Source organism: Microtus oregoni, unplaced genomic scaffold, assembly GCF_018167655.1.
Source record: "Microtus oregoni isolate MIOR12 unplaced genomic scaffold, Mior012 000068F_ref0000429, whole genome shotgun sequence".
NCBI classification, from domain to species: Eukaryota; Metazoa; Chordata; class Mammalia; order Rodentia; family Cricetidae; genus Microtus; species Microtus oregoni.
The window spans coordinates 1,801,299-1,818,294 of NW_024543975.1; the positions used below are offsets into that span (position 1 = coordinate 1,801,299).

At 39.7% G+C, this 16,996-nt stretch overlaps 1 protein-coding gene across 1 annotated transcript in view; it reads right to left on the reverse strand.

Annotated features, from left to right (window-relative positions):
* The window catches only part of Hsd17b12 (hydroxysteroid 17-beta dehydrogenase 12), a 152,479-nt gene that overhangs the window by 17,405 nt on the left and 118,078 nt on the right, over positions 1-16,996 (reverse strand). The window contains exons 5-7 of the mRNA XM_041641325.1: positions 12,113-12,177; positions 11,282-11,326; positions 2,302-2,336 (exon numbers count right to left, since the gene is read on the reverse strand). Of these exons, the coding sequence (XP_041497259.1) occupies positions 2,302-2,336; positions 11,282-11,326; positions 12,113-12,177 (145 nt within the window). The remainder of the gene's footprint in view (positions 1-2,301; positions 2,337-11,281; positions 11,327-12,112; positions 12,178-16,996) is intronic.

Genomic DNA, 16,996 nt, shown 5'->3' on the forward strand with positions numbered 1-16,996 from the left:
GCTTGGAAAAATCTCACACATCAGAGATAGAATCACTGAAAGGGAAGAGGGCAAAGAAACCACCAACAAAGGGCTCCTTCTAAAGGGCAGCGTTCCATTCTAGCTGCTCTTCACACCTCCCCAAAGTGGCCTGTCCTATGGTGGCTTCCATAGGATTGGTATTCTCACTGAGTAAGAGCACTTGTAAGGAGTCTGGCATTCCTTATGGACTAGGTAGAAAAATAAGGGAAAAGAAATCTTTACTATGATAAATCATGAAGTTACAAAGTTAGGGGTTAATCTATCACTCCAGTCAGAACATACTGACTAATATACCTATTAACTCCTAAAACTCCACTTGACATGGATGTCCCTTGTGCTAACACAGAGTACTGATTAATAAGCTTTACACATGTCTAACTAGTCCTTGGCCAGCACCACAAACACCACCCCCCCTCTATGATTCCAGCTTTTCACAGCTTTTATTGGCTTTCTACTAGGTTGTTTCTCAACGTCAGCATAAAAGCAACTTGAATTCTTGAAAGGCAAGGATTGAACTCATTTGGATTTTCCAAGCTAAGCTCTGCTGGATGAACATGAATTCCCCTCTTCATGCTGGTCTTTCATATCCAATGTCAGCTGTAATTGGTGGCATTGCCAGGTCTAGAAATGGCCCTAGATCTCTAGATCAGTCTCTAGATCTGCCTCTGCTTCATGTGCTTCATGGCACCCCGTATCACTGAGTCCTCACCTTCTGCAGACCTAAACAGGGTGGAATTACTTTCAATTAATGCAATGATCTGGGCTTGCCATTCTATGGATACAAGACTTTCTGCTCCAGGAAATGACTTCAGAGCCACGACTTCCCTTTATATAGTTTTTACAGTGTACTTTAAAAAATTCTTTCATAACACTTTTGTGGCACACAACTTTGATGTCCTTATTTTGTTTTTTGTTTTTTGGTGTTGGAGATGGACCCCAAGGCATGCTAGGCAAATGTTGTATAACCGAACCCTACTCCAAGTCCAAAGATTTCTTTATAGTGCCATTGCAGATGTTAAAACTCAGATTAAGACAGTGGCTCAAATTTCACTTATTGGATTCTACTCTGTCCCTCTTAGAGTTCTGGTATGGTTTGATCACTGTCATTTTCATGTCCTATCTTTGGAAGCATGCCCCACTGTCGGTCAATACTCATCTTGAAGGCTTTAAAGGGAAACCTTACTAAAATAAGACAATTAGAATATACAAATCAGTACATTAAAACAGAATTAAACAGTTTCTTAACCAGTCACTGCACTGCACGTGATCAACAAATGGACTCCTAAACGGTGTTTCCTCACCCACAAGGTGGAATGCGGCACAACATATGGAAGGATTTGATATGCATATACTTGCTAGTCTTTTTCTGTTTGTTTTTTGAGATGGGGTTTCTCTGTGTGGTCCTCGCAGTCCTGGAACTCACTCTGCAGGACATGCTGGCCTTCAACTCACAGAGATCTACCTGCCTCCACCTCCCAAGTGCTGGGATTAAAGGCATGCACCACCACCAGCCTACATCTGGTCTTTTAACAGAAGTGGATCCTAGTTTCATTCCTCCCCTGTCAAAGCTTTGACGAAGTGCTAAAATAAAATGACAAGCTGGCCCAACAGTCAAACCCAGCTCTCTTCAGCAGGTTTTCTTTGAATGCCTAGGCCAACATTTCGATTCCTGTGACAGGGAAACAGAGTTAAACTTTATACTCAGTGCTATCTATCTCACATGTGAAAATGCAACCACCCACTTCTCAACAAAAGTGCAGACATTTAGGGAATTCTTCAATTCCAACTGAAACATTAGTAATAGTGGACTTTGCTTTTTCCTCTAAGTGTCAGTCGGACATCTGGTCACTTTCCACCATGCCTTGTCCCTCCGGTGTCCACTCCCTCTCTGGAAATACCAGAGGAATACATCTTACTTCAGGATACTCTACCAATTTAGGCTCTAAGTGGCTACAGCTTTAAGGAGGCGTTCCCGGGAATATCCCAGGAACTCTATCCACCCCCTCAGAATAGCAGGCAATTGAGTTAGTGATGGTGACTCAGGCTGGCTTTTTAATCCTGATCTAAAGGAACCACCGCAACCCTAGAGAGGGAAATAACAAAGTCTAGTGGAAAAGGCCTCCTCCACCAATGACTCATGCTCCACAGTGTGACTCGCCTGGTGCTAAGACAGAGTTGGGTTCATTAGTCACTTTAATAAAATTCTCAAAGAAAGGGTTCTCCCTATAAATAATAATGAGCTCTGCATCCACAGTGTTTGTGTGCGAGCGTGTGACTCACCTTTCTACCATTCCAGGCAGCACCAAGCGTGTCACCTGCAAGACAAAACAAAACATTCATGATGGCTGAGGACACAAGCAACAAAGGAGTGAAGGACATCCGCCCACACCAAAGAGAAGGGAATCACGAATCCACGCATCACTCTAAAGAGAGAAGCTTATTTTATACATGCCATTTAATTTTACTGTGCTAGGAGTACATAAGGAGAGCACACCGAGAAAGTTCTCTGTGAACGTGGCAAGATTAGGTCTTGTCTGAAAAGTAAGGCTGGCATGGGCACCTTCAAATAACAAAGACTCTATAGTATGTGGACATCTCTACGTCCATCCCAGAAGAGAATGATGTTATCACATGTAACATTTCACCTACCAAGATGACTTAGGCTTTCTAATATTAAGACCTCAAATCTTAATTCGATCTTTTCTGATCAAAAAAGGCTTTATAGAGGCAAACGATAGCAAATTTGGCAAATAGTAAGTGCATTCTTTTTTTCCCTGAGGTCCAGCTAGCTGTGAGCAAAAAAAAAAAAATCGGTAACTTTAACCATTTGTGGTCTGTAGTAACCAACAATGAAAAGGTGATATGTGCAGTTTAGCAACTTCATAATTACTGGCCAAATATACGCAACGATGAGATAGGCTACAACTGAACTGTTTGGGGATATTATTCTTCAAGAAAAGTTCGAAGTGCAATCTTTGTCAGGATGACCTCACAGTTAATCAAGTCCTGATTCACCTTGTGCTGATTTTCTAAGCAACACAAGAAGCTGAAATGCTTGGCAAGCATAGACATTTTAAGCCGTTTATATTGAGCAATATCATGCACCAATCAAAATGACAGCCTATTGATAAAAGACTCTGAAGAAAAGGCCATGAAGACTTTCTGCAGAGTGTGCACTGTGGACGTACAAAGGTTAGCTCCGGTCTGGTCAGCGCTCAGCAACAGCGCTCAAGCTCTCACCATATCAAAAAATGGACAGACTATCACCAACTTCAGAGCAAGGACTGGCTTCAGAGTTTAGGGGAAACATTTCAAAAGAAAGATCTGACCAAATCTTCTGGCCCAGGTGCAAAAGGAGAAACTGTAAACCAAGTATAGACAAGAACTTCCCGTGTTCCCTCCTTAACTTTTAGCTGTCTTCCAGCATTTGCTCTTTCCTTTATTAGACTGCAGATAAAGTTTCAGAGCCACTCTTGGTGGTTCCCATAAAAAACATGTTTACAATTTCTCTGACAACTGCATGTGGCTTATAACTACTTTATAAGAAGTAGGACAAACAACGTCTTGGTCATGGACTCAGAAAAGGAAAATAGGTTGTCTTCTCTGCCATCTTTTCCCCTTCTTTATATATAGAAAGTGGATGAAGGGAAGGAGTCATCATGGCATCAGAGTGAATGCCATATGTGGTAGGGTGACAGGCTAAGGATCCCTAGGGACAGAGGAGCTACTGGGTAGCACTCTGAGCACCCGTTCCACTAAGCACCCTGATTTTTAACTTGCTCTGAACCTGACAACCCATTTTGATTCTGTTTATGTTGTGAATGCATTTGTTACAAGACTTATCCAATATTCTCTTTTGTTTGTTTTACAGTACAGGCATGAACCTTGAGGCCCTTTTCCCATGTTAAGCAGGTATGTACTACTGCCCTAGGTACCCAGTGTTTTAGCTAAAACTCTAACTACCAAGATTGACCATTTACGTTGGTAAAGACTGATCAGTGTTAACATTTCACGACTCCTTCCCCAAAAGAATAGTTCCATAAGCAAAAGATTAAATATTTTACAGTTTTGAAAAGACAATCCTCTCCAATTTTCTCAATTTCTTTGACCCAATTCAAAATGTCCCTACTGGGCTTCAAACTAGAACCAAGTCAAAGTAAAGGTTGACTTCAGAGTTTGTCTTTCCAACACAGTTACTTTCTCTTTCCTTTTCAGGTTAAATATGAATTTTAACTTTGCTCACGTTTTTCCCGAGATTTGCCTTTCCAGAGGCAAACAACAGCTATTTAATACATAACCAAAGAATGTTAAGGCAACTGTGCACTCAGGCCCTAATTCCAGCCCTTCTTATGACAGTGTGATTCTGAGCTACGTTCTTCTTCTCTGAAGTCCTAATATGTTAAATGAAGATTTAAATACACCATACGGTATTACATTCTTGACTTAAAATAAAGATGTGTATGTGTGTGTGCATGCGCGTGCATGCGAGACCCCACAAGCAACACACCAAATACCTCTGAAGGGACACTGGTGTCTCCCACAATCACACTACACTACCATTTAGCACCCAGTGCTACCCCTAAGCATTACATGCCCCGTAGTTTAGAACCAAGGTCAGAAACACATTTCAAGGTCATCCATTTCAACTGACCATACAAAAGTTTCTAGACATTTCTTTCAGTATTTTAAAATATTTCATTTGAGATCTCCTTTGGATAGTGGAATAATTTTAAGATTAGGCTGTAGTGATGATTAAAACTCTATATTTACCCAAAACAGAAAAACAAAACTTGAACACTCAAAGCAGAAGAATTTTGCAAATTCATAGTTTTAGGAGAACTAAAATCACAAAGTACTCTTGATGCAACTTTACAAAACCCAGGAGATAAAGACACTGAAAATATTCTCTGCATATCAACTGAGGGCTAGAGCAACACTAGAGAGTAAGGAGCCGTCCTTCTCTTTTCTCTGCAGTCACCAGCATGGGTGAGAGGAACTCAAGACCCACAGCAGGATACTCCTAGAGCAGACAGGGCACTGGTGCTTAGAAAAGGGAGCAGCTACAGCTAGGAGCCAGGTAGAGTTTCAGAGATTATGGAAGTTCATGAGAAAAAAAGTCAAACATCATTAACACTGAAAAGTTACAGAAAAGTTAATTTGAACACTTCATGCTTTTATAAAACCAACTGAAGGTCTGACATTACCTTTCCTGCCAATCAGACTCTAAGTGATAAATCCAACTCCAGGCCTTCTTTTCTTGAGCACATATATACAAATAATTTAAAAATATTCAACATTGATGTGGGAGTGTCATTTATCACTCTGTTGATTTCATTGGCTAAGTAATAAACAAACTGCTTGGGCTCATAGCTTAGAACATAGGTGGGTGGAGTAAACAGAACAGAATGCTGGGAGGAAGAAGGAGTGAGCTCAGACTGATAGCTCTGCTCTCTGGAGCAGAGATGCCATGCCCCACTCTCCCGGGCAGACGCGATTCAGCTCTGACCCAGGATGGACGTAGGCTAGAATCTTCCCGGTAAGAGCATTTTGGGGTACAACACAGATGATTAGAAATGGGCTAAATTAATATGTGAGAACTAGCCTAGAAGAGGCTAGATAGAAATGGGCCAAGCGGTGTTTAAAAGAATACAGTTTCCGTGTAATTATTTCGGGGCATAAGCTAGAGCTAGCCATGTGGGCGGCCGGGTGCCAGGGATGCAGCCCTGCCGCTCCTATTACTACACAACATATAAGTAGACAGACTTCACTATGTTCACATTAAATTCTCTCTAACATCACAATTACATAGGACATTTTAAGTTGTTAAGTCTCATTTTACTTTGCATTTATTGACTAGTATCTTAATATAAGGGTATCTATACCCATATACCAAGTATTTTTATGAAATTTTGCCGTGCATCTGCACTCTACTTCACAGCTCACAGGGTGTTTCTGTAGCTAATTCAATATGCTAATTTTAGACCATTTGCAGGTGATAATCACTGTGCCAGGAAGTCTGATGTTTCTCCTTACATATTTCTAAAATGATGTTATCACAACTGTGAGCTCAGTGGTTAAGAATATTAGGTACATAGTAATAATAAATGTGACTTCCAGCCTTTTTTCTTTTCACTTGAGGTTGCCTCAACAAATGCACAGCAAGTAATTTTAACTCCATTCTATGGTGGTTGGAATGAGAATGTCCCCCACAGGCTCTGTATTTGAATACTTGCTCCCCAGTTGGTGCTATTCTTTAAGGAGGCTTAGGAGGTGCATGCAGCCTTGGAGGAAGCATGTCACAGGAAGCAGCTTTGAGGGCTTAAATACTCGTGTTATTTCCAGTTGGCTCTGGGTGGGGTTCAGCGTGCAACTTGATGCCATGCTTTCCCACCACGATGGCCTCTTACTCCTCTGGAACCACAAGCCCAAACAAACTCCTTCTTCTACACGCTGCCTCCATCACTGTGTCATATCACAACAACAGAAAAGCAACACACAGTTTTCCCCAAAGACAGAAGTCATCACAAAAAGAACTTTTACAATAAGGAGAACTTCAAAGACTGCAGGAAAACACAAATGTTTCATAATTACACATAAACATTTATAGTAATGTTTTCACTAGTCCACACTACTAAAATAAGACAAAGACACTTTAAAACCTAAAAAGTTAATATACATTGTCTCACATGTAGCTCTAGTATCACTTCATAAGTGGCACACAGTACATAAATGTACATAGATATATGAAGGGCTTCACAACAGCTTAAACTAGAATTCATGGGAGGAAGCCACATTTTCAAGAGTAAAATATTTACTGGTACACATATGCATAATCAGGCTAGGAAAGAAATATGAAGTTTATTTACCCCATACAAAATCACAATCACTATTATTGAATCATTTAGTTGAAATACATAACTCTAAAATTAACTTGTTGGCCTAGAAAAATCCTTGAAAATGTATTAAAATGTAGCCATCTGTGGCCAGGATTACACAGGATTTATTTTCTTCTTAGTGTTCATATAGCTTTCAAATATTTTTGGCAACAATCTTGCAGTGCTTTTATAATTAGTAAAGTTCTCACAATCTTATTTCTTTTTTTCCCTTACTTCTAGAGGGAAAAAAAAAAACCAGAAACAAAACTGTCAAAGCCTAATCTGAGTATTTTTCCTTTTATTTCAACAGCAGCACTCCCTGCTGCTGAAGGAACTATATGCCCAGGTGGCTGTCTCAGTGTTCCCACTCTGGTATACAAATTGATATAATACACATATTAGGCAGCTTCTGGTACTTGGTCGTGTGTCCCAACACTCCTATAGTACTCAAAGGCTTAATAGTCTAGAAGAGACAGAGGTCCCTGCCACTCCAGACACACAGTGGTTGAGTGTTTGACAAAGGAACAGCCGACTTTCTATTCTTGACTTGAGACTGCTCCTTTCTATTCCTCAACAAAGCAAATACCAAAATGCAATAGTCTTTACTCAAGTGGAGGTGTTCATGAATTTTACCTGGGCTATAGCACCGTACATCTTCTTCTCTGTTCTAAGGAAGGTAATTACAAAGGTTAGAATATTCCCTCTGTGAGGATGGAAGCCTTGATTTTCTAGCTTTTACTGTATTTACCAAGGCCTGTAGGAGCTTCAGGGGTGAGGACCATAGGAAGGAATGTTTCGCCTTCCTTACGCAGGGACTGTGAGGAGTTAAGGTTTATCATGTGGACAGTGCTCATCTGGAAAGGAGAGAAGTGTCCATCTTTTCTTGAGGTCCTAAGATGATGACTTCAAGAATTAAGGACAAGTACAGTTTGAAAGAGGAAGAGAACCTCAAATGGGAGATAGTGAAAATAACAGAAAGAAGCAGTACAAACAGGATGAGTTTTGCCTATGGATTGCTGTAGAATCCCATACAGTCAGAAGAAGCTAGCCTTCCATTTGCCGGACTCTGGAGCTGTGGCTCCACTCCCATTTTCCAGGCAGTAATCAATAGCAGTTGAACAATTTCATTTGTAAACTTTCCATATTTAGGGAAGGAAATCCCACCAGGCACAAAACAGGAACTATTTGACATGAGGCAGGCTCAATATCCTCACGTCTGTTCCTAATTCACCTATATTTGGAATGAAAGTCATTGTTCTGATGAGGTTTACCCAAGATTTTAGTCACAGAACATCGGAAACTGGGGGAAACACTACCTGGTAGGACTTCTCTTCAAGTCTGATCTATCTGCCATACAGGCTACCTCTCAAGAATTTCTACCACTTACCTGCTATACAGGGAACAAAAACAAGGCTAAATTTAATCCCTAAAGGATCTGAAAGCAGTACTGGAAGAGCAAGCAACAAGACTTTAAAGACTAATGAAGTGAGCCACATGGAAAAACATCCAAGTCATGGAACAAGATTTAAAGAAGAAGCAACCAGGACTGAGAGAGGGCTCAGTGGTTGAGACCACTTACTGCTCTTGCAGAAGACCTAGGTTTGGTTCTCGGCCCCTACATGGTGGTTTACAACCATCCAGTGCAGAGAATCCAACACCCTCTTCTGGCTTCTGTGGGTTCGTGCATTCATGGAGTACACATAAACTCAGGCATGGATGGGCACATGGGCGCGCGCGCACACACACACACACACACACACACACAAACACACACAACAAAATAATACTTCAAAAATAGCCTGGGAGAGCTGTTTACTATTAAACACGAGGGGTGTGTGGCCACAGCTGCTCCGGTTGATATTTCTTCCCCAATATTCGCCTGGATCATCTATTTATCCAGCGATAACCTGAAATTCTTTTGAGTTCAGGATTAATTTACTATTATAATGCAGGGCTTACATGATCTTTACAATCACCTGACCTACTCCCACAGGGTAGGAGCACAAGTCCTAGGATTAACAGGTAGGACCCCTGGTGTTTGTCATCATTTTAAAAAATGGGCTAGACACTTTGCAGGGCTGTTAGATTTGTGCTATTTCATCCATGACACACGCAAGCACTGTTTGGTCTTTAAGCAAGGATGAGATGGATCACATGCTGATATGTGCTAGGAAGCTGTGTGAAGGGCACAGTCTGTGGCCACGGAGTAGAACAAGCTCCAGAATTAAGGGCAGAACCTTGGCCTATTATAGTTAGTATTCTACAGATGGCCAGCCAAAAACTTCATTATGTGGGAAACAGGAGGCCAGCATCTTAAAGCAGTGTCACCAATGAAGTGTTAGTGGGCAGGACTACAAGAGAAAAGATGGGGATCCAGAATAAAACCCTACACAGGTGACTGAGTGGAACAAGTCCAGCAGACAAGCCCATAGCTGGAACTAAGAATTCTACAACATAAAGCTTAAGCACCCGCACAAGGCTTTCTCATTAACTTAGGACTGCATACTGTGAAACACCTCACACTGCCTTCACAGTCATTAGTTTCAAGCACCATAAAAAAAAATCAGAACAGCAGCAATACCATTCATTTTAAAAGGAAACCCAGCACTTGGGGAGCAGAGGCAGGCAGATCTCAGTGAGTTCAAGGCCAATCTGGTCTACACATCAAGTTCCAGGACAGTCAAAACTGTTTCACTGAGAAATTGTGTCTAAAAAAACTAAGAAAAGAAGAAAGGAAGAGTCTTATATTAATTTCTATTTAAAACCTTTGTTTTCTAAAAAAAAAAAAATAAGACCATTATTGCATGTATTTAACAATTAGTATCAGTTTTGAGTTTAATAGCAATAAGAACATTTTTAGGTTCTCTCTAGCTCTCCTTTCTTTCCCACCCCTTCTGTCTGTCTGTCTGTCTGTCTGTCCGTGTGTCTAACTCTTTATTCCTCTTTGACCTTCTCTCCAGGGTCTCATGTAGTTTAACCTGGCCAAGAATGACCTCCAATTTCTGGTCCTCCTACCTTTATTCTGCTTCCTAAGGTACACACAAGCATATCTGGTTTTATGAAGTTCTAAGGACTGAACCCAGGGCTTTGTGCCTACTAAGCAAGCACTCTACATCCCCAACTCTGAGTTTTAGAGCTATTACCTTGTTTCATTCAAACAAGTCACTGAGGTAAAGAAATATCATCTCCAATTTACAGATGAAAAGTAAAGTGAAGAGTAATTTACCCCAAGACTAAAATGGCTAAAAATGGTAATTCCTTAATTATACTGAAATCCTAGAGAGGTTGTTAAAGAATGAACATTTATATGAATCTGGTAAAGAAAATGCCCTTAAAACTATTTAATATATTCCTATTAGCAAAAGCACCAGTTTGACAAATATGGGTCTTGGTCTTCATCTACTCACATCTCCACTGGTTAATCATCTACGTGCTTAAACTTCAGTTTATATAAAAGCCAAACTGCGCGAGCGCGCGCGCGCGCACACACACACACACACACAGGAGTGGGGGAAGGACCCTTGATCATAACAAGGGAAAAGATACAGTGTAGTATCGAACAAAAATATTTGCCATTTTGCCACATAATACATTTGAGTGATCTTTTAAGTAATAAACCAACATTCCTTATCTGTAAACACTGAATTAACACATCTAATCATTTACATTACACGGGGAAATCAAAGTCATACATGAAAAGTCAGGCCAGGTGTAATAGTACTAGGTTCTTGGACTTAAAACCTGTCATGTGAGGGTCATTGCTTGTTTCTCTTGGGATATGAAGACATGGAGATAGTTTTTCTCGAAAATTCAGAATAGAGAAAAACACTAAGTTTTTCCCACCACAAAGTGAAACATTTAATTCTTACTTATATTTTTCACTTTGAATAGTTCTGACTCAAACTATTTTTTATTTCCTTACCTAAACTAGTATATATACGAGTTATTCAAAGTGTAGTGGCTTTCTAATTTAAGATGTAAGAATTAGTTAGTAAGAAGCCTGAGCTAACAGGCTAACCAGTTTGGACTTCCTATACAGCAGTGAACTACTACATACGTCTGGATGGAAACAAATCAGCATGAGCAAGTGGCTCAGGTCAATCAGCCTTTAACCTAAACAAGGTTTTCCAGTCAGTCCTGGTACTTATCATGGTGAATGTGCACAGAAGACATGTGAGAATTGTTAGGGTGTTGGAAAGCAAACTAAGATGAACAGGTTTGGGGTCTTTTTTTTTTTTTGCTTCCTGGAGACAGATCATATTCTCCTGGATACACACGGTAAATAAGAGTTGACAGAAGTGAGCCAACAGACTCCATACCAGTTTTTTTTTTTTTTAGACAGAAAGAGCTAAAAAACATGACAGATTTCTAACAAATTTGCTTACCTTGCAAACAGAAAGAACATTAATATTTATCAGTTTCTTGATGACCTGTAAGAAATGGAATATATAATTTTATTAAGTAATGATGTTACAAATATACTTCGGGGGGACACATCTGAAGTTTCTTTAGATATTGCAAAAAACTATAACTACAGTAGGAGCTGGAGTCAAGAGACAGATTTTTACTTTATCTCAATGTTATAATATGTGTAACAAAAGCAGCAATCCATACTAATATGGAAAATGTAAGGTAAATGAGCAAGTCAAATCTGAAAGTGAAGAGACACATTAAATCCAAAATAAAACACTTAGTAATTTCCTCCCAACTAATAGGGAAAGTGGAGATGATTGGAGTTAAGAGTTTCACTTGATTTTAAAAACTGTCACGGTCCTTCAAGGATGTGACTTCTTAGTTCTCATTAAAGGATTACGCATGTATCAAGGGTGCAGCTTTCATTTTGGTAAAGCTAGTTTACTTCAATCAACTATGTTCTATATATTAACATATTTATTAGTTTTTAAACTGATTTTTGATGTCCCAATACTTAAAATAGAGCTATCTTAATCTAATAAAAATAATAATAATAAAATTACAGTTATTATTGATCCTGGCAATGTATAAATGACATTATATTTTTCATTCAATCCTTCTAGCATTCCTATGAAGCTGCTTACTTTATATTTGTGGGCGAATAAACAAACTACCCCACAAGAGCCAAGCTATGAGCTGTAGAAAGCTGGATTCTGATGCTCAATCTGAATCAATCTTCCATACTGTCTCACCGACACTTTCATGTATTCCTTTGTTACCATAATAAACAAAGAAAGACTCACATTGTCCAAGTCAGGAATTTCTAAAAAGTATTCCGGATACTCGTATGACATCCCCACATTGTTCACTGAAATAAGACAAGATTGTTAGCTAGCACGTTTATTTTAATAATGTACTGAAATGTTGAGATTAACTTATGAGACTAAAATGATACATTTGAAGGTATATCTAAAATACTCATTACTCCAGTTTAAATGCTCTTTCTTTCATGAAGCCTTTCTGTACTTACCATCTATATGTCTTTCCCTGTCCACACTAGCTCTTGGGAGCGTGTGTTCTCCCTCTGTACTAGTCATCTGTAGACAATGCCAATCAATTCTACTCTTTACATCTTCATGTTGTCTATAGAGAGCAGAGAAGGCACAGTGCAGGAGACTGGAAACTTGGGGTCCACTTACAGCCATGGCACAAAAATGTGTGACCTGAAAAAGTCATATCCAGTTCATATCTCAGGCTGCTCAATGCTAATGTAAGAGTTTACTCAGTTATGTGACAGATATTTGCCACAAGCTTGGAGGCAAGGTATATGCTGCTAGAGACTAGAAAGGGCAGGTTCTCATATCACATGGTTTACAACCTGGTAGGAAGAGAAAGGTTCCCAACCCAAAGAATCAGTTATTTCACAACCAAGTGTCCAGTGTCCATTTCTAGAGAGCCTGACTTCGAGGCTTCCTTGTGGTAGCTAAGAGGGCGGATCAGACCAAGTATCTCTAATAAACGGTCCGTGGAAGGCTTTCCTTGAACCCACCCTGCATGATCATCTAACCTCAGCCTGGCACTGTAAGACTACAGATTATTTGGACACTCCTATATTTGAATACTCAGTTATTAATGGTTTCTCTAGACCCAGAAAGTCAAACACGAAATAAGGAACATTCCCAAGATAGATGAAATATCCCCGACTTTACATAAACTAATTAACTCACTAAATACATTATCTATTTCTCTACATTTATTTAACTGCTACAAGCCCACTAGGTAATTTCTAAATTATACCCTAGAAACGGAAATCCACAGCATTTACATGGAATGTGCCCAAGATCACAGGGCAAACTATGCCAGAATTCAAATTCAGAAGTCTGACTACAGAGCCTCAACTTTAATCACTGAAGCCGCCATACACCTTCACCAGGGATTCACTCAGGAAAAGCAACAGTGGTAACTGGAGAACAAACAGGGCACTGAGAGCAATGTTTAACAAAATCGAATTACTAGATCAAAGTTTCAGGTACAAGAAGATAACAATTATGGTCAGTTTGCTACAACCAAATAAACTGATAGGTGTACCTTTTCCATACTAAATTAATAGTTGGAAGGACAGGGATAGTGTTCTCTATTTAACTAAGTCTGTCACTGGAGTCTAAGCCTTCAGATATTCCTTGCAAAATCCTGTACAGGTGGCTTGAACCGCTCACGGATACCCATCTGAAAAGAGGAAAGTCCATGGGTAGGAGTCATGCTGACCTGAAGTGGGAGAATATCTAAAAGGCCAATAACAGTAGATCTAAATTAATTTTTATCCCTTTCCTCCCTCCACCACGTGTCTTGGCAATCACATGTATAAAGGATGTTAAAAATTAAACCAGAAAAGGTCTCAAGTGTAGTTGACTTTAGTTTAACCACAACAGTTATAAAGAATGAATAATTTATAATTATTAAATAGTATAATTGTAAATCTTTTAAGGGCCAAAACTGGTCGGCTATTTTTGTTATTGTTCTGAAATCTAGAACGTTGTAGGTAGAACAACTGACTTGCTATCATAGCATGTGCTACAAGCACAAACTTGAACTAAGGTAGCACAAAAATAACTCAGCAAGCTGGGGAGCATTATTCTGGTTAAAGTATCAACAACGGACAGCTTTCTGATCTGCATCTTCTAACTGAGCAAAGGCAAGTAGCAATGCTGTCTTCTCAAACAATGAAAACCGGGAACTCTTTCCAACAGAGTCATATTAAGAAATAATATACTCTGGTCCAAAGTAATAAACTATCATGCAGGAGGACTATTTAGTATCTTAAGTGCCTAACAAAAACTGTGAAATCTAGAATGGGATTTCAGAGCATCAAGTCTAGGCTTATGAGCTGGATGAGTAAAAACAGATATCAAACTCATCATGGCAAATGCACAGCAGGCACCAGGACTCTTGAGCCCTCACTGCTTCCCAGTGTACATCTTCTGCAATAGCGTGCAGGCTAGCTATCATCTTTCTCAGGGCGTACTCAGTTCAGAGTGCTGTGAACAACTGCTGCTCCTCTCAACACTGAGGAAAGAGTAGCTCCAAACACAGTATCTTGGGATGCTGAGATTTTATATTCAAGTTACTTCAGATTCAGCAGATACTGGATGAAGCTCTGAAGTCATCATCACTACTTAAAGAGCGAACCACTGAAGATGGAGAGAATCACCTTCTACCTTCTTACTAAAAGTTAAAATCACAAATGAGACTGAAAATCAGGCATCATGCCTACGGCTGGAGGAATGTTATCACAGGCCATTAGCTCTTCTCTGTACTACACATCACTTCTAAAGTCATTTCCTGCCCCTCTACACCTATATTCCTCCTACATTCCTCCCCTATGGGGAGTGTATTAAGCTTTAACCATCTGAGTTGAACTGCCCATTTGTGGGTTTCAGTGTACGTGTGTGTTAACAAATCTGTCTGCCATTTCTCCTGCTACTCTTATTGTCGGGCCATTTCTGAAGGCTGTACTACCAAAAATCTTCTGAGGAAAAGTTCGAGTGTCATCACACTCTTCAATAACTGTTTCTACTTAAGTGCACAACACTGAGAATCTCTTGGGAAAAGGCAAACCCACTGCAGTTTTATTTCAAGGCAGTAGGTGACAGCAATAACCAAACAGCAAATAGGAAGCTTTCCGAGAATGCTGAAGGAAGAAGTGCTTTGAGTAGGAGGGAAAGATGGAAATATTCCTATTACAGCTTAATCTCATTAAGAACGGGTGCAAGCAGTGCCACTGCTTTATATATTTATTACAAGATGCTTTACAGCATTCACAAAAACAATCTCTCAAGTTGTTCTAACATTATTAGAATAGATAGTATCTTAAATAATCATTAAACTTGCGCTGTCAGTGAGTTTTGTAGTTTCTTCCCTTCAAGAACCACAGTTCTTTGTTGCTGCTCCCAACCCCAGGGCCTGTAAAACCCTTTCAGTAGTGAATACAGAATCTCATTCAGAAAGCAAAGAGCATCTGTGTAACTTCAGAATTCTCACCGTTCCAGTAATCAGTTCAAGGCCTTTAACACTGAAAACCTTCCCGACACTCTTTATGAAGTTACAAGACTGGGAGAAGCTTGTCTTTATCTCTTGTTCCATTGCTGTGATAAAACACCTTGACAAAAGCAGTCTAAGGGGGAAAAGATCCATTTCTGCTCACCATCTGCGGTCATCCTCCAGGAAGGCAGGAAAATGAGTGTAGGAGTAGCTGGAGGCGTCCGTCACATTGCATCCACCCATAGATAGGAAGCAGGATGATGAACGTCACGCTCACCTCACTTTTTCCTTTTTAAGCAGTCCAAGACCCATCCCAGAGAAATAGATCCGCCCACTTTTAGGATGGCTCTTCCCACCTCAATTAATTCCCCACAGACATGCCCAGAAGCTAAATAATCCTTCAATGGTATGTTTAAAGGCTTGTCTTCTAGATGATTCTGAATCCCATCAAGTTGCAATTAAGTTCAACCATCACAGAGTCCAATAGGAGAGGTGGGGCTGAGAGAGTAGTAGAGACAGACTGAGAAGGAAGGGGAAGAAGAAAAGCATTGGTGGTGTCAAAGGAGCCATCCTTACAGACCAAATCCTCATGGAGTTGGTCCTTGCAGGAAGGACTAGCAGGAAGCTGCACTTGGCTATATTCTCGCGTGCCTATTCTGAATCCCAAAGAATATTATTGTCAAAGTAAATGCTACATTTAGAAAGTAGACTTGGAAAATCCAGAGTAACTCTGGGTGTTATATTAGTATTTTAAATCATATCATAACTGCTTAAAACCATTTCTACATCTCATTCTTTAAAACAAGATTTTGTTCCTTTAAGGTTCATGCGCTGCTGATCTTCATGGGCCTAGAATTCTCCATCACAGTCAGTTACCAGAGGAGGAATGATGTCATTAGAAAATTAGATTTCTGGTATCTGGGTTGGGCATGAGGGTGGAGCAAACAATAATAAATTGCTAGAAAATGAAAATCCATTCATGCACTAACCTCACACAGACCACTTTTAACTGGCTTCATTTTTTACATTAACCAGAAACATAAGAAATTAATGTGGTTTAAAAATACTTTGCCTAGTGGTTGGGCTTCTAAATATAAATTACATAACACAAAATATCTCTGTTTCCTATTGATGACATCAAGGCAGAAAAGGATAAGCTTACACTTTAGCTACATTCATAGTTTTATAAATATATTTGAATCCTGTCCCAGCACTTCAGAGTTTATTAGTAAAACCTGCTTCAAACAATGATGTCATTTCACTGTATTTTGAAATAAATGTTGTTTTTTTAAAATGTGGGCTTCAAGAACAGTCAATGTACCAAAGACTCAGAGAGTGTCTATGAGGTGTGTGTGTGTGTGTATTGGGGGAATAACACTTTCTACCTTACAATTTGGTAAAATGGTCTGGGGTTCGACCTCGGTGGTAGAGCACTTGCCTAGCATGTGGGAGGCTCTGAGTTCCATCTCTAGCACCATATAAGAACAACTGTACAAGGCTACAGAACTCAGAATCCAGCTGAGCTAGGATTCAACCCTGCTCCATCATCACCACTTCAAAAACTGGGGCATAAAATAAGTCTGCATCCTTACTATTCTTCCTACATGGAATAGGAACAATCATTTCAGCAAATTTACTGTTTGGAGCAT